The 18777-nt window shown below is 39.2% G+C and overlaps 1 protein-coding gene across 4 annotated transcripts in view; it reads right to left on the minus strand.

Annotated features, from left to right (window-relative positions):
• PATJ (PATJ crumbs cell polarity complex component) overlaps positions 1-18777 on the minus strand; it is a 387741-nt gene that overhangs the window by 98868 nt on the left and 270096 nt on the right. For all 4 annotated transcript variants that reach the window (XM_070367927.1, XM_070367930.1, XM_070367929.1 and 1 more), the window contains exon 31: positions 8995-9087. In XM_070367927.1, the coding sequence (XP_070224028.1) occupies positions 8995-9087 (93 nt within the window). The remainder of the gene's footprint in view (positions 1-8994; positions 9088-18777) is intronic.

Genomic DNA, 18777 nt, shown 5'->3' on the forward strand with positions numbered 1-18777 from the left:
TTTATTACAATTTTTGCAAAGACAGAATATGAGACTCTGTCCTGCCGCCGCCATCTCTCCCAGACTGCCACTGCTTTTGCTGCAGTAAACTCCCAGCCAGACCATCAGCAACCATGCTGGCCGCTGTCCAATCTGATCACTCACTACAGTTCAACTACAGTTTAGAGTCCCCTCCAAAGCCCCCCGTGGCTTCCCTCTGCCGTAAGCGGAGAGACCATCTCATCAGAGTGGCCTGGTTCTTGTCATCCGCTCCAGTTTAGTTCCCACCTCACCAGTTCTGGCAACCATGAATGTTGAGAATGTCAGTTTTCCAGACCCACTGTGGCTCTAAGGTTGCCTAGCTCCCGCCTTTGTTTCTTCTTTCTCCCACTGTCAGGGAGCACCAGCTTCTCCTTCAGATCTCAGTTCAGTTTTCCCTGGAAGAGACCTCCCCAGGAAGGTCAAATCCCCCTATAATATGCTCTCTTAGCACTAAACACCTCTTGTTCTTGGCTTTGATCAACGTTTAGATTTCAATCTATTTGTAACATTACATGATGTCACTGTCCTAAGAAGACTGTAAGCATCACAAGAAGAGAGACTGCGTCTGTTTACCTTCAGTAGTATCTTCCCAGGAACCAGCACAGAGTGCCGCAATGGGCCAAACACAAGAATGTACGAAAATAAACTCAGGCTTTAATTCTGATGGACAAAGAAGTCAAGCTCCTTCTGTTAGGGTGCAGATTATTAAACACTTGCAAAAAGTTCCAAAAGGTGGCGAGATTATACATGAAAAGCTCCTTGCATGGGATCATATTACAGTTATTTAACAGAATCACAGAATTTCCGGTCTAGAGCTTGCTTAGAATAATATTTCTGATTTGAGGGACTTCTCTGGTGGTCCAGTGGCTAAAACTCCAAGCTCCCAATGCAGGTGGCCTGGGCTCAGTCTGGTCAGGGAACCAGATCCCACATGCCACAATTAAGAGTTTGCATGTTGCAATGAAGATCCCACATGCCACAACTAAATACACCCTAAATGCCACAACAAAAAGCAAAGATCCTGCGTGCTGCAACTAAGACCTGGAACAGCCCAATAAATATATATTTTTTTAAATTTCTGATTTGATTTTAGTTTGTGGAATGTCTATCTTCTGTCTTCCCCCTTTCTTCTTCCTCCTGTAATTTTAAAAACATCTTTATTGAGACATAATTAACATATCATAAAATTTACCCATCTACAGTGTACAATACAATGGTTTTACCATTCAGAATTGTACAAGTGTCATCACAATAGAAGTTTAGAGCATTTCATAATCTCTGAAAGAATCCCTGTACCCATTAGGATCATTACCCATCCTTCAGACATAGGCAACCACTAATTTACTTTCTGTCTCTATTGATTTTTATTATTGTAGCATTATGTATCAGTACCTCTTTATCTTTCACTACTAAATAAGGGCATCCATTGTGAGTATACCAGGCCTTCCCAGGTGGAACTAGTGGTAAAGACCCTGCCTGCCAATGCAGGAGACATAAGAGTCTGTGTTTGATACCTGGGTCGGGAAGATCCCCTGGAGGAGGGTATGACAACCCACTCCAGTATTCTTGCCTGGAGAAATCCCATGGACAGAGGAACCTGGTGGGCTACAGTCCACAGGGTTGCAAAGAGTTGGACACGACTGCAGTGACTTAGCATGCACACTTGCAGCCGGTGGACATTTGGGTTGTGTCTATTTTGAGGCTACTATTAATAATACTGCTGTAAACATTTGTGTACAAGTTTTTTTGTGTTATATAGTTTCATTTCTCTTAGGTACATACTTAAGGGTAAAACTGCTGGGTCACATGGTAATTCTGTTTACTATTTTGAGGAACTACAAACCATTTTCCAAACTGGCTGTGTCATTTTACATTTCTACAAGCAATATAGGAGAGTTCCAATTTCTCCAAATCCCTGTCAGCACTTGTATTATCTGTGTATTTATTTATTGTCTCCTAGCAGGTATGAAGTGGTATCTCATAGTGGTTTTTGATGTGCATTTCTCTAATGGTTAATGAAGTTGACCATCTTTTTATGTGCTTATTGGCCATTTGTATGGAAAACTGTCTATTTAGATCCTACCTATCTTTCAACTGAGTTGTCTTTTTATTATTTTGTTGTAAGGAAGTAACTTTGAAATCATTTTACTGGCTATTAGTCTCTGTAACAATGTGGAAAAGGAGACAGACAAGAACAAAAAAAAAATGTAAATTAGTTTTATATCAAGGAAGAAAACTATAGAATGAGACAAGATTAGAGATCCAAAGAATGTGCTAACCATCAGACAATTGTACTCATCTCCCATGCTAGTAAGGTTATATTTAAAATCGTGCATGCTAGGCTTCAACATCATGTGAACCAAGAACTTCTAGATGTCCAAGCTGGGTTTAGAAAAGGAAGAGAAACTAGAGTTCAAATTGCCAACATTTGCTGGATTATAGAGAAAGCAAGGGAATTTCAGAAAAACATTTATCTCTGTTTCATCAACTACACTAAAGCTTTTGACTGCGTGGATGATGATAAACTGTGAAAAGCTCTTAGAGGGACAGCAATACCAGACCATCCTACCTGTCTCCTGAGAAACCTGTATGCGGGTCAAGAAGCAACAGTTAGAACCCTGTATGGAACAAGTGACTGGTTCAAGATCAAGAAAGGAGTATGACAGGGCTGTCCGCAGTCACCCTGTTCATTTAACCTATACTTTAAGCACATCATGAGAAACACAGGGCTGGCTGAGTTACAAGCTGGAATCAGGATAGGTGGGAGAAACATCAACAACCTCAGATATGCAGATGATACCACTCTAATGGCAGAAAGTGAAGAGGAACTAAATAGCCTCTTGAGGAGGGTGAAGGAGGAGAGTGAAAGAGCTGGCTTAAGACTATATATTAAAAAAACAAAACTGCTGCTGCTGCTGCTGCTGCTAAGTCGCTTCAGTCGTGTCCAACTCTGTGCAGCCCCATAGACGGCAGCCCACCAGGCTCCCCCGTCCACGGGATTCTCCAGGCAAGAACACTGGAGTGGGTTGCCATTTCCTCTCCAATGCATGAAAGTGAAAAGTGAAAGTGAAGTCGCTCAGTTGTGTCCTACTCTTAGCAACCCCATGGACTGCAGCCTACCAGGCTCCTCGGTCCATGGGATTTTCCAAGCAAGAGTACTGGAGTGGGGTGCCATTGCCTTCTCCAAAAAAAAAAAAAAAAAAACTAAACTAAACTAAATCATGGCATCCAGCCCCATTACTGCATGGCAAATAGAAGGGGAAAAGGTGGAAGTAGTAACAGATTTTCTCTTCTTGGGCTCCAAAATCACTGCGGACAGTGACTTCAGCCATGAAATCAGAAGATGATTGCAGGAAAGCTATGACAAACCTAGAAATGTGTTGAAAAACAGAGACATTACTTTGCCAACAAAGGTACGTTTGGTCAAGGCTATGGTTTTCCCAGTGGTCACGAAGAGTTGTGAGAGCTCGACCATAAAAAAGGTAATACCAAAGAATAGATGCCTTGGAACTGTGGTGCTGGAGAAGACTCCTGAAAGTCCCTTGGGCAGCAAGGAGATCAAACCAGGCAATCTTAAGGGAGATCAACCCTAAATATCCACTGGAAGGACTGATGCTGAAGCTGAAGCTCCAGTCTTTTGGTCATCTGATGTGAACAGATGACTCGTTGGAAAAGTCAATTAATATTTATTGTTTGAAAATAGATCACACAGTGATATATCTGATGTTCCAAGGAAGGTTATGAGAACTATAAAGTGACAAGAAGATGGGGTTTAGAAGCAAAGAGAACTGAGTTTGAGTCCCAACCATATTATTCCAGCCGTGAGATCTGAGGAAAAAAACTTGCCATCTCTTAACCTCAGTATCTTTTCCACAGAGTAGGGCTAATAACAGGTGCATCATTGGGTTAAATAAAATAACCAGTAAGAAAATGCCTGGCACAGGTTAGCTTCTTGAAAAGTCTTAGTTTCCTTTATTTTATGCAACATTGGTTTGGAAGTCTATATAACTTCATCTACCAACGTGAAAGGTAATTTTCAGAATCTACCTATTTCTATGCCAAAATTTTCTGTGTTGGAGTTCAAGATCGAGACCAAAAGGAAGTGAAAATAACAAAGTTCAGATCTCAGTGTAACTCTCTTGCTGCCCCTTGACTCGGTTTTGTTCCGTTTGAGTCTCGCTGAGAGGCAGTCCTGCGTAGTGGTTTGGAGTGCAGGCTCCAGCCTCAGAGCACACAGGCCTGGATCCTAGCTTCACTGGGTGATTCTTTAGGCAACTTACTTAATTAACACTGCAGCACCTCAGTTTTCTCATCTTTTAAATGAGGATAATGCTAGTACTAAGTTCACAGGACTATTAGGTGAACAAGTTTAGAATAATGCCTGCCACACAGGCATTCAATAGATGCTGTCTGTTATCAGCGATTGCACTTTGGGGGTTGAAAAATTTTCACTTCAGTTTTCCAAGTTACACCTAATGCTTCACGTAGAACAGCTAATCCTTATCTGACTCACCTTTAATGCTTTAATCAGCATAATATCATCAGCAGCAGCACAACTCCCTCTTAGACAGTGATTCCATGTACTCTGGCATAGTTCTTCGTGGTACTTTATAGTTACTAACTCCTTACTCTCACAATAACCATTATTTTCTTTCTCCCATCTTACAGACACAGAAACTGAGGCACAAAGAGGCAAAGCCATTTGCCTATGGTTACATGGCAAGTAAATAGTGGAATCAGGATTTGAATCTAAGCAGAATGGCTCTAATCTCTGCACTCTTAATAATTTAGTTATATTATCCACCCAAAAGTATATTAACACAGATGCCCCCAACATGATAAAGACATAAGTTTATACCCCAAAAAGTAAAACAATTATTTTAGGGATTCATGCTCTTCTATGTCAAAATACCAGAGAGAAACGGACCCTTCAGGATGAGGACAAGCTCTTCTAATTTCTAGTTTTGTGATTTTTCACTAAGCAGCTTAAGGTCTCATCTGTAAATCAGGGAAAAGTAACTCCTGCCCTACTTCTTACATTGGGCTATTTTGGGGATAAAATTGAATAAAATCACAAACTAGTATCTTATTTGAAAAACTAGATACTAAAAAAATTAAGCTAATAATAAAAAAGACTGTTTCACAAATTGCAAAGCTCTGTACAAATAGTTGGTTGTTTTTTTTTGTTTTTTTTTTTTTAAGTTCCTTTGAAAAGGCTTAAAAAATAGTCTTAACAGGCTCTCACCTAGACTTCTGAAATAGATTCCAGACACTACCCTGCCTCCAGTCTCTCACAATCGGAATCTATGCTTCACAAACCATCATCTGATCGGTTGTCTAAAAACAAGCTATTTTCCCTTTAAAATATATTTTAGAGAAATCAAATATCTACTAAAGTTATTATAAACTCCTTGGCTGTGAGTCTGGGGACTATGGAGATATGGATGAAAGCAAATCATAACTGAAGAGTAGGAATAAGCACTGGAATATATGGAGACTCATGGCTTAGTCCTAATTCTGAAAACAGGTAATCTTGGAGAAGCAATTTAATAGCCCTTTGGAGTATAATTTCTCATAGGTAGCACCTAGTATATATGTGTATCTATGTAGTTAATGAGATATTTCTTGAACACTGAGCATGAAATAATGAATACATTAATCTATAATCCATAGTGTAAGTCATAGCTCTGTGATTCTACTATTCAGCTTCTATTGCACACTGTACAAAAGCCTAGTCTTTAATCTTAACTCTACCACCCTCGCTGTTTGATTCACCTGGTGAACCTCTCCTGCTCACTTCAACCTCAGCAGTCAATCACCTTCTTATCTGTAAAGGTTCACCTTAAAGGCCAAGAGTCTAAGAAACCATCCCTAATCCCTGAACGAGATGGTTGTCCATCCTCTTTTGAACCCCTGTAACATTTTTTCTCTCTCTCCGATATATTTCTGCCTGGTCTGATCTTCCAGACAACAAATTCTATCTTCACTGATGCTCGAGGGTAAGCTGCTTAAGAGCAAGGCCTGTGTTTTTCTCCTGGTTTCTCCTGTAAAGGCCAGCAGTGATTGATGAGACATATGCTCCTACAGGAAACAAATAGTTTCCCTTTAGAGGGTTAGATCTTACTGTTTCCAACTGACTTAAACTAAGGTGAGAGGAGTCAAGACCCATAAAGATCACACGCTGTTTTCTGACAAGGCGCATCAGGCAACCACCCTAGAATGGTGCAGCAGCACAGGGATGCTCTCACCATCACATAATAGAAACAATCAAATAATGGACGAATGATGAGAAACTGCTATTAATACAGCTGACCTGGTTTGAACCATGTGGGTCCACTTACACAGATTTCTTTTCAAGTAAATACTAAGCCACAGATCTGAAGGAACCCCAATCACAGTGGGCCTTATAACTATAAGCTATACACAGATTTTCCACTGTGCAGAAGATTGGCACCCCTAACCAACACATTTTTCAAGAGTCAATTGTACTTTATAATGAGACAATAATGGATATGTTAGGTTGAGCCTAATGAAATTTTTACCCTCGAGAACAACAATTTGATATAATTTAATTTGCTAATTTATGTATTAGCTATCTCCCTTCCCCCATTTACTCATGAATAAGTCTCTACAAATGCAGGCATTTTGGTACATTTTGTTCACTTTTATATCTCCATTGCCTGGAACATAGTGGCAACTGGCAAATATATTCTGAATTAATGAATGAACTTACTAAGCACCAACTATGTGCCTATACTCTATACTTTATTGCCTATTTGTTTCCTCACCCTGATTACTCCCATTCTTCAGATGAGTAAACTGACACTTGATGAGGTCTAACTAGCCCAAGTTAAACACAATCTTAAGCAATAATTTATGCTAAGTCATTTATATTTATGCTATAGAAGTTGTTCAAATTCAGGCTGCTGCTGCTAAGTCGCTTCAGTTGTGTCCAACTCTGTGCGACATCATAGACGGCAGCCCACCAGGCTCCCCCATCCCTGGGATTCTCCAGGCAAGAACACTGGAGTGGGTTGCCATTTCCTTCTCCAATGCATGAAAGTGAAAAGTGAAAGTGAAGTAGCTCAGTCGTGTCCAACTCTTAGCGACCCCATGGACTGCAGCTTACCAAGCTCCTCCATCCATGGGATTTTCTAGGCAAGAGTACTGGAGTGGGGTGCCATTGCCTTCTCCTCAAATTCAGGCTATCTTTCCTCAATTGACTAGATCATGCATATTCTGTTGGAAATGGTAAAAATAAATTACAGAATACTAAAAAGAGGTCATGGGGGAAGGGAAAAATAAATACCAGTCAACAAGTTTGGGAAGGCTTTTATTCCTATTAAAATGCAGCATGAAACAATATCTAAAAATTACTCCCAGCCTTTCATGTCCTCTGCCTGTGCTGCCTTCTTGGCAACAGGGTAGATGATAGATGGCTTTTGTTTGCAGCCTACAACTGAGCCTCTGTGGGACTATCAGCCTCTCCCAACAAGCAAAGGAGTGTTCTCACTCTTTTCACCATCTTCTCCATGGATGAAATCAGGGTCCCACACTTACAAAACCCTATTTCTTTAAAAGACGTTTCCCTAACCTACCTATGGAAAAACAATGTCCAAAAGAACAAGTTAATAGTATTTTTAAATGAAAGAAGGAGTTTGAGTTTGAAATGTGCTGATGTTCCTCATCCCCTTTCAGTGCAAAGATGCAGTTTATTGTTTGGAAAAGGAATGGTGTAACCCTGGAACACTTTGCTCAAGAACAATGGTCCTAATCTGTTGTTCCTGATGCCTCATGTAGGATTTGTGTAAGAGTGGACCTTGATAATTTCCACTTTTGCTTAAATGTCCTTTTCCTTCCTCCTGAATCAGTTCATTTTCTAGGACATGGACCCTAAGCCAGTCTGATATATATTTTCTAAAAGTTGAAAGAAGATAAATGGATGATTTTTCAAAATCCTTCAAGTAAAATGAACAATTCTATGCTATCATAAAATCACAGTGACCCTCCCAAGTGATTAATTCTTTGAGATTCATAAGAGATTTTGAAACAGAGGTGGGGTAAAGCCCACATGTCTTTTGAGAACTTGCAATCTAACCTTGGAAGTGCCAGGCTACAAAACAGGAAGGTAGATTATGAGCAAAGGCTGGGAGTCAGGCCAAATGAGATCAGTCTCCAGGCCTAGGACAGACTAGTGACTGGCCTCTGGCAAGTTAATTAATGTCCTTAAGCAAGTCTGCGCTTCCCAGGTAAGGAACTCGCCTGTCAAGGCAGAAGAAATCGTTTAATCCTTAGTCAGGGAAGATCCTCTAGAGAAGAAAACAGAAACCAGTCCAGTATTTTTGCCAGGGAAATCTCTTGGACAGAGAAGCCTGGTGGGCTACAGTCCATAGAGTCTCAAAGAGTTGGACATGACTTAGTGATTGAACAACAACAAGGCAAGCTTTCCTCATGTGTAAAAGAAAAATATTGCCACCTACACTATGAGGATCAGAAAATAAATGTAGAACACAGCACAGCACATGGTATACAGCAAAAGCTCCATAAGTATTAAATAACAAGATCTCAATTAGGTAGGACACATAAGGAGGGAAAGTTCTCTAAAACTGACTCTCTCCTAATGCTCTAGCCCCTGGGTAAGTTTAAATAAGTCTTATAAACAAAGGAATACATTTAGTATCTATTTCTTTGCCTCTAGAACTAATTCAGCACCACCTTAGCCTAAAGAAACCCAATTTAAACAAGATTTAAAAGAGAGATTGCTTCTTTAGTCCCAGACAGCACAATTCAAGAAAGCAGGAGGACGCTCTGTTCCTTAGGTCATTCGCTATGTGGATGGGTCATTCACTATAAAGAATAGCTTCCGCTGTCTCAGAGATCGAGATTCAAAGAGAAGTAAACCCAACAACTGATCCAAAATATAAACAATTCATCCCTAAAAGGAACATTGGATGAAATAACCAGGATTCTCACCAGTTTGGAGCTTTCACTTTCAGGAGATTGTTTAAGACCGACTTCAAGACTGGAGTCTTCCTCACCACTAACCAGTTCAGTGCCGCTCTGATCCTATGAGACATTAAAAAAAAAAGTGGCAAAGATGTCATTCTTCACTCACAGTCACCTAAACTGTACTTTATCAGAGTTGCTTGCTTTATTGTTGTAGTGGATATTGTGGATGTGGTTTCCTCTTTTCTTCCTTTCCAGGAGAAGGCCTTTCTTTTTTTTTCAGATATCTATCTGTGGCTCAGAGATATACCTAAGAGAAAGCTGATCCCTACTCTCTGCCCTGAATACTCATTGGAAGGACTGATGCTGAAGCTGAAGCTCCAATACTTTGGCCACCTGATGGGGAGAGCCAACTTACTGGAAAAGACCCTGATGCTGGGAAAGATTGAGGGTAAGAGGAAAAGGGGATGACAGAGGATGAGATAGTTGGATCACCGACTCAATGGAGATGAGTCTCTGGAAGATTGTAAAGGACAGGGAATCCTGGAGTGCTGCAGTCTATGGGGTCGCAAAGAGTCAGACATGACTGAGTGACTGAACAGTGATGACGACTCTCTGCCCCCAGAGTAGGCCTGACTGTCTTAAGGCTAATCTCAATTCTTTTGGCCAATGATTCTGCCAGGAATGGGTATGTGGTCCAGTTCTTGTCAGTGAGGCACCAAGAGAGGTTTCTTAGAGACTTCTGAAAAGGTCCTTCCTAGATCTTAAAAGAATCACAAGAAGTCCCCATGGCTCCCAAATTAACAAGAGAGCATAAAAAGCAAATAGCCACGGACAGCCATCCCATAGCCAGAAGCAAACTAGATTGAATGACAGAGCAAAGACAAAGATGGGAGAACTGGTTCTCTCATGACAAAACCAGGGCATTGCACCAGCCAGACCTGACGCTCAGCTTTATTCTTAGCAATCGTTTTAAGGAGAATACACTTATTTTGGGGCTTCTCTGGTGGCTCAGACGGTAAAGCGTCTGAGACCTGCAATGCAGGTGGATTCAATCCCTGGGTCGGGAAGATCCCGTGGAGAAGGAAATGGCAACCCACTCCAGTACTCTTGCCTGGAAAATTCCACGGACTGAGGAGCCTGGTAGGCTACAGTCCATGGGGTCACAAAGAGTCAGAGACGACTGAGCAACTTCACAGTCACAGTCAATACACTTATTTATTGCTTCAGTCAGTCTGAATTAGCTATGCTGTCCTCTCCAGTCAAAACTTTCAGAGACATTGGCTTATCTTCTGCACAAGGCTAAACTATTTGATAAAAGCTTACATTTATCTTGTTTATCTCTAAAACTTAGGTACTGAGTACTCTGCCTAGCAGATGGAAAACATTTGATAAATACTGGGTTGGAATACAGTACTTGCTTTCTTGATGATTCTTTTCTGAAAATTCCTAAAAATATTTACTTAATGTAAATGAGACATCTGGTAATAATAAGCCATATTAAAATTCCAAGGCACATTAGGCATCTTCTCAATTGAATTATGATATATTAAATATTATAGTTATTTGCTTTGCTTTCTGGGGGCACATAGAGGAGAATAAGGATAATAAACAGACTATCTACATTATATTTATATGGATTTTTATTTTAAAACACCACCATCTGGGATTATTACAAATTCAGGTGGGACTGTTTATAGAGAAATTGTTTTGATTTTGAGACATTCAACATCATAATTTAAGAAGTACAAATTAAAGCAAAGATATGACATTCTTTCATCTATCAAATGGACAAGCAAATAGAGAACATTCAGTATTAAAAATGGTGCAGGGAAATAGGAATTTTTGCACACGATTGAAAGTGTAAATTAGCACAATCTTTTCAGAAAAGAGCCCCACACAGCATATAGATATCAGTTCAGTTCAGTCACTCAGTTGTGTCTGACTCTTTACAACTCCATGGACTGCAGCACACCAGGCCTCCCTGTCTGTCACCAACTCCCAGAGTTTACTCAAACTCATGTCCATTGAGTTGGTGATGCCATTCAACCATCTCATCCTCTGTCATCCCTTCTCCTTCCACCTTCAATCTTTCCCAGCATCAGGGTCTTTTCAAATGAGTCAGTTCTTCGCATCATATACATATAGATGCAGGGGAAATACTTGCAAGCATATAGCACAAAATTTTTAAATTGTGTACTTCTGGGGTGTAGGATTAGGGATTGGGGAATTTTGCCTTAGTTATTTCTACACTGTTCAATTACAGAAGAATTAGTATGTATTAAAGAATTAATTGATGCTTTCAAATTGTGGTGCTAGAGAAGACTCTTGAGAGTCCCTTGGACTGCAGGAGATCAAACTGCCAATCCTAAAGGAAATCAACCCCGACTATTCATTGAAAGGACTGATGCTGAAGCTGAAGTTCCAATACTTTGGCCACCTGATGGGGTGAGCCTAATCACTGGAAAAGACCCTGATGCTGGGAAAGACTGAGCGCAAGAGAAGAAGAGGGTGACAGAGGATGAGATGGTTGGATGGCATCACGACTCAATGGACATGCATTTGAACAAACTGTGGGAGATATTGGAGGACAGAAAAGCCTGGCATGCTGAAGTTCACGGGGTCACAAAGAGTCAGACATGACTCAGTGACTGAACAACAACGAACCAATTGCCTGTTATAAAACAATAAAGGAGAGTTATGAGAAATATCCAGAAGAAAAAAAAATTCAAGAAGGTAAGTAGCATGGGCTTTAGAATTGGCCAGATCTGAACTCAAGTCTCAACTTTGCCATGAGAATTATAAGATTATCTGCAAGTTACTTTCTAAATCTGAGTAGAGTACACTCATGAACAACGTGAGGATTAGAAACACAGATCCTTCCCACAGTTGAAATTTCGTGTATAATTTATAGTTTGCCCCCTGTATCTGTGGTCCTTTGGCATCCAATCACAAATTGGGTAATCCTGCAGTATTTAATACCGGAAAAATCTACGTAAGTGGACCCACAAAGTTCAAACCATGTTGTTCAAGTGTCAACTATACTTTTTTTTAAAGTATAGATTAAAATATCAAGTTAAAAATACTATCCCATCAGGTTGTCTTAAAGAGTAATGCACTAACTTCTAAAATGTCTATTAGCACAACACTAGTTGCTGCACTCAATATGCCAGCAATCTGGAAAACTCAGCAGTGGCCACAGGACTGGAAAAGGTCAGTTTTCATTCCAATCCCAAAGAAAGGTGATGCCAAAGAATGCTCAAACTACCGCACAATTGCACTCATCTCACACGCTAGTAAAGTAATGCTCAAAATTCTGCAAGCCAGGCTTCAGCAATACATGAACCGTGAACTTCCAGATGTTCAAGCTGGTTTTAGAAAAGGCAGAGGAACCAGAGATCAAATTGCCAACATTCGCTGGATCATGGGAAAAGCAAGAGAGTTCCAGAAAAACATCTATTTCTGTTTTATTGACTATGCCAAAGCCTTTGACTGTGTGGATTACAATAAACTGTGGAAAATTCTGAAAGAGATGGGGACACCAGACCATCTGGCCTGTCTCTTGAGAAACCTATATGCAGGTCAGGAAACAACAGTTAGAACTGGACATGGAACAACAGACTGGTTCCAAATAGGAAAAGGAGTACGTCAAGGCTGTATATTGCTGCTGCTACTGCTAATTCACTTCAGTTGTGTCTGACTCTGTGCGACCCCATAGTCGTAACCCTGCTTATTTAACTTATATGCAGAAGACATCATGAGAAACGCTGGGCTGGAAGAAATACAAGCTGGAATCAGGATTGCCGGGAGAAATATCAATAACCTCAGATATGCAGATGACACCACTCTTATGGCAGAAAGTGAAGAGGAACTAAAAAGCCTCTTGATGAAAGTGAAGGAGGAGAGTGAAAAAGTTGGCTTAAAGCTCAATATTCAGAAAACTAAGATCATGGCATCTGGTCCCATCACTTCATGGCAAATAGATAGGGAAACAGTGTCAGACTTTATTTTTGGGGGCTCCAAAATCACTGCAGATGGTGATTGCAGCCATGAAATTACTGCTTACTGCTTGGAAGGAAAGTTATGACCAACCTAGATAGCATATTGAAAAGCAGAGACATTACTTTGCCAACAAAGCTCCATCTAGTCAAGGCTATGGTTTTTCCAGTAGTCATGTATGGGTGTGAGAGTTGGACGGTGAAGAAAGCTGAGTGCCAAAGAATTGATGCTTTTGAACTGTGGTGTTGGAGAAGACTCTTGAGAGTCCCTTGGACTGCAAGGAAATCCAATCAGTCCATCCTAAAGGAGATCAGTCCTGGGTATTCTTTGGAAGGACAGATGTTGAAGCTGAAACTCCAATACTTTGGCCATCTCACGCGAAGAGTTGACTTATTGGAAAAGACTCTAATGCTGGGAGGGATTGGGGGCTGGAGGAGAAGGGGACAACAGAGGATGAGATGGATGGATAGCATCACCAACTCAATGGACATGAATTTGGGTAGACTTCGGGAGTTGGCGATGGACAGGGAGGCCTGGCATGCTGCGATTCATGGGGTCGCAAAGAGTCGGACACGACTGAGTGACTGAACTAAACTGACTTAGGTGCTATTAATTTTTATTTTTAGCTTTTTGTTGAGACAGGCTTTGTTTATGACCTGTTTCATGTAGTTATAAAAAGGCTAAATAAATGAGTACCACTGTGATGCCAATTCACAAATAAGAAAAAGTGATACATTTAAAATAATCTGTTAAAGAACCCTAGCCAGTAAGAGTCAGACCCAGGATTCACAGCTAGGTAAGACTACCACCAAAGGCCATATTGTTGGTAACTATGCCTCAGGTCCTAAGTAAATCAAATGATGCTCCTGTTTCTTATTCTTTCTTTTCATTTATGAGTGTTGATAACTAATCTTATGAAAGACAGGATTCGCAACCTTAAAAAATATCACTGTCATTAGATTATCAAAAAGTATTTTAGAGTTTGCTACCCAGAAATTTTCATTAGATAGAACATCTATGAATTTTGCGTAATCAAGAAATTACCATATAATACAAACATGTCAAAGTTAAGAAACAAAGCTTGAAAATATATAGCTTTTCAGTGTTTTAGATAGTGGGTAAGTTCTAGAGACAGAAAAAAATAGATACTTTTAAAAGGAAGAAAAACCTTTAATGCCCTGGTTACTTAGTATCTGGTTCTGTAAGCTGTAGGAAGCCCTGTAGAGGCCCTGGGGAGGCTATGCTATCCAAGTGGAGGATGTAATAGAAACAATGCTTGTAACTGTAGCATTGGATTGTAAGACAAACCCACAGGTGGCTTCTCAAGTAACCCTGCAAATGGTCACCTCCTCTGTCCCAGATGAGAGATTTTTTACCAAGATCATGGTTAGCTGATGCCATTCATCTAATTACATATATGTCTCCTTAGGAAAAGGAAAGTATTATTTAGAGAATCAGAGAAATCTTTACATTTCTTTCAGCATGAAAATATAAGAAATGAAATTTTCTTGGTCTTTATAAAATGAATACTAAAGAGGGAAAGAAAACAGCAGTTTGATGCTTTAACTTTGAAAATTCAAGAAAATACGGGCAAGACAGATGGTCTATATATCCTTTAAGATTTGAATAAAAACAAAAAAAGAATACCCTTTATATCTAACATCCACAGAATTTATCATACAATGCCATGTCTCAAATGCACCTTACTCCATAAATTCTTTCCTTATTCTTGCTGAAGGATGTCTCTTCTTCCCCTAAGCTTACCTACCAGTTTACATGAACCTCTTATGTCACTTCCATCATCTCATTTGTATCCTAATTACATATGTAAAGAATTGATCTCCCCAATAAGATGGGAAAATGCTTGAATCCAACATCTGTGCCTCATTCATTTCCTGAGTCTAATTCATTTCTATATTCATCCTAGGTTCTGTCTCATTTCAAAGTTGATGCTCTTTATAACTGTACCTTGAGTCTCTTCTAAAACATTTCTTATGTTTTTAGTTACTGGTTTAGTCTGAGATAGCTCCATAAAGGAGGATTTGAAGTCAAAATCTAGATGGAGAGAAGAGACAGGTAAAAAGGAAGTTGGAGTCGAAAGAGGTTAGCAAATAAAGTATTTACTTTTCTAGGAGAGCGTTACATAAGAGTTTTCATGCTTAAATGAAGCACAGAGCAAAACAATGAGGGTTCTGTTCTGAGAACAGAATGGCTTATATGTATAAATTACCCTGCTGACTAGGAGCTTAAAAAACAGGAGTCAGTCAGGTAGAAAGGGGAAAACAGGTCAGTAGGCATGATTTCCAAAGCACAATCGCATCACGGTGGTTGAAGACCATCTGGCTGATGGATAGCAGCCCATTAACACTCAAGATGATCCAGCTATTCTGGATGGCTGGGTGTTCCCTTCCCCTGTTGCTGATCTTCAGACCACCTGTCCAAAGCTGCCCGTTCAGCGAAGGCTGCTCAAAGAGAATAACCTTTCCCTGTGAAGACTACAGTCAGAAGATTCCATAGTGAATTATGCTTTATAGATAAATGAGAGGAAAGGGCAAGGCTCATGGTTCATACATTTAACATAGACTTTACCACCTCCCCCACCCCCCCACTCCAGAGTCACCAAAAAAGGACTGATAAGAAATGATATTCAATCTCTACTGAGAAGTCTCTTCCAAACCCTCTGAAAGCTTTAAACTTCCTCCACTGGGTTCCTCCAAGATCTTCTACATAAAGTGATCATAGATGTTATATTTTTTGTACTACTTTTTTCATACCCACTAAATGTCTATAGTTTTCGCCCTCTAGACACTGAGAACCGTGACAGTAGGAATTTATATTTTATTCAAGAGTAGGCTATCAATGAAAGTTAAATTAGTTAAGGATATTACTGTGGATTAGAAAAACACTTCTGGGCAGATAAAAGTGACATAGTGTTTCTTTCCTCCTCTCCTTATTTAACACGACAAAGGATCATATCAGTATATACAACTGTTTTCCTTTTAAGATTTTACTAACCAAAATTAATAATAAAAAACCCCAGCAACTATACCTCTCTGATACAAATAAAAACTTTTTTTCCCCAAAATAAAACTTAAGTTGGTTTAAATTTTGTCATCCCCATATTTCATAAATCCAATACTCCCTTCAAAAAACCCACAAAATGATTTATTAGTTTCATTGCCAACCACCTAAGTTCACCAATATTTCTGCAAAGTCATGTTTGCTTGATGTGACAAATTAAATTTTTTTCTCCTATTCCCAATTGTGACCATATTTTCAAGGCTATTCAGAATTCCAGAAAGGCAATACACAATAAAAGTTTAAATGGAAATTATGCTAATAGGATTCCCTGGGTAATCAACCTCTCCATTCTTTATGAAGTCTGTTCCATCTCACTTGGTATTCAAAAAAGCACAACTTCTGAAACAAAAAGAAAATGATGGTTCTTTCTTCTATAAAGATATTCTAAAAGATTCTGCCTGCCTTATGGAGGAATGGAATAAACATCTTGACTCTCAAGTACACACGAGTCCTCATAACTCTTAGGAGACACTATAGCAGTAACTTCCTAATTGGGTTTTTAATGTCAAGACACTTTTGACTTTGCTATTAGACTAAGCTACCTGGAGTAGAGCCCTGATCAGACTATTTCATTATTCAAAACACCTTCAACAGCTCCAAATACCTAATGCATAACATCCAGTCCTTCTGAGATTTAAATTCAAGCCTCTTTCATTTGACCTCAATTTATTTTTTCAATTCCATCCTCTATTACTCCCTTTCATATACCTATTGTATTCTTCTCCCTTTTCCACACCCTGATTTTTCTTATTTCTGGGCTTTTGTTTAGGCTGTTCCTACATTCTTATCTAACCATATTCATATTTTAAAATTCAATATATCTGTTCTCCTACCAGGAGAACATCTTCTGGTATTCATCTGTGAACTCCTCCTAAAACTTTATCTCTTAGGACACCTTATTTTAGTAACATACATGTGTTATTTACCATGTTAGACTGCAAGTTCTTTGAGTCTAGAGACTTGCGCAATTAATTCTTTTATGTTCTACAAAGTAGGTATTTGGCAAGTAATGGCAGAACAAATTGAATCAGTAAGAAGTAAGTATGCAACACTAATATGAAGCATCAAGGATACAGTAGAAAAGCCATTCACTTATTCTACAAATATTTATTAAGCAAGTACTACATGTTAAGCACTGAGGATTCAGTGATCAGGAAGACAATAAGCCTGGCCCTAAAAAAGAATACAATTTAGTGAGGTGTTTACAGTCCTACATTATTATAATAAAACATGGTGATAACAAGGGAAGGAAAAGTGACAGAATCCTAATTGATAAACCCATTTGGAAATGGATCCCTCTTTTTCTATACACGCAAGTGATGTCACATAAAGAAAAAGGGGAAATTTTTACTTTTTAAATGAATCATGAGTATTACTTAACTATGAAGGGAGTAAAGATTCCCAACGGTGAATGGAATTGTTTCCTTCATTTCTCTTTCTGTTTTCTCATTATTAGTGTATAGGAATGCAAGGGATTTCTTGGGAATATATCTACCTAAAGAAACTAAAGACCTATACATAGAAAACTATAAAACACTGGTGAAAGAAATCAAAGAGGACACTAATAGATGGAGAAATATACCATGTTCATGGATTGGAAGAATCAATATAGTGAAAATGAGTATACTATCCAAAGCAATTTATAGATTCAATGCAATCCCTATCAAGCTACCAACGGTATTCTTCACAGAGCTAGAACAAATAATTTCACAATTTGTATGGAAATAAAAAAAACCTCGAATAGCCAAAGCTATCTTGAGAAAGAAGAATGGAACTGGAGGAATCAACCTACCTGACTTCAGGCTCTATTACAAAGCCACAGTTATCAAGACAGTATGGTACTGGCACAAAGACAGAAATATAGATCCGTGGAACAAAATAGAAAGCCCAGAGATAAATCCACGCACATATGGACACCTTATCTTTGACAAAGGAGGCAAGAATATTCAATGGATTAAAGACAATCTCTTTAACAAGTGGTGCTGGGAAATCTGGTCAACCACTTGTAAAAGAATGAAACTAGAACACTTTCTAACACCATACACAAAAATAAACTCAAAATGGATTAAAGATCTCAACGTAAGACCAGAAACTATAAAACTCCTAGAGGAGAACATAGGCAAAACACTCTCTGACATACACCACAGCAGGATCCTCTATGACCCACCTCCCAGAATATTGGAAATAAAAGCAAAAATAAACAAATGGGACCTAATTAAACTTAAAAGCTTCTGCACATCAAAGGAAACTATTAGCAAGGTGAAAAGACAGCCTTCAGAATGGGAGAAAATAATAGCAAATGAAGCAACTGACAAACAACTAATCTCAAAAATATACAAGCAACTCCTACAGCTCAACTCCAGAAAAATAAATGACCCAATCAAAAAATGGGCCAAAGAACTAAATAGACATTTCTCCAAAGAAGACATACAGATGGCTAACAAACACATGAAAAGATGCTCAACATCACTCATTATCAGAGAAATGCAAATTAAAACCACTATGAGGTACCATTTCACACCAGTCAGAATGGCTGTGATCCAAAAGTATACAAGCAATAATTGCTGGAGAGGGTGTGGAGAAAAGGGAACCCTCTTACACTGTTGGTGGGAATGCAAACTAGTACAGCCACTACAGAGAACAGTGTGGAGATTCCTTAAAAAACTGGAAATAGAACTGCCTTATGACCCAGCAATCCCATTGCTGGGCATACACACCGAGGAAACCAGA

The sequence above is a fragment of the Bos mutus genome, chromosome 3, assembly GCF_027580195.1.
Source record: "Bos mutus isolate GX-2022 chromosome 3, NWIPB_WYAK_1.1, whole genome shotgun sequence".
NCBI lineage: Eukaryota > Metazoa > Chordata > Mammalia > Artiodactyla > Bovidae > Bos > Bos mutus.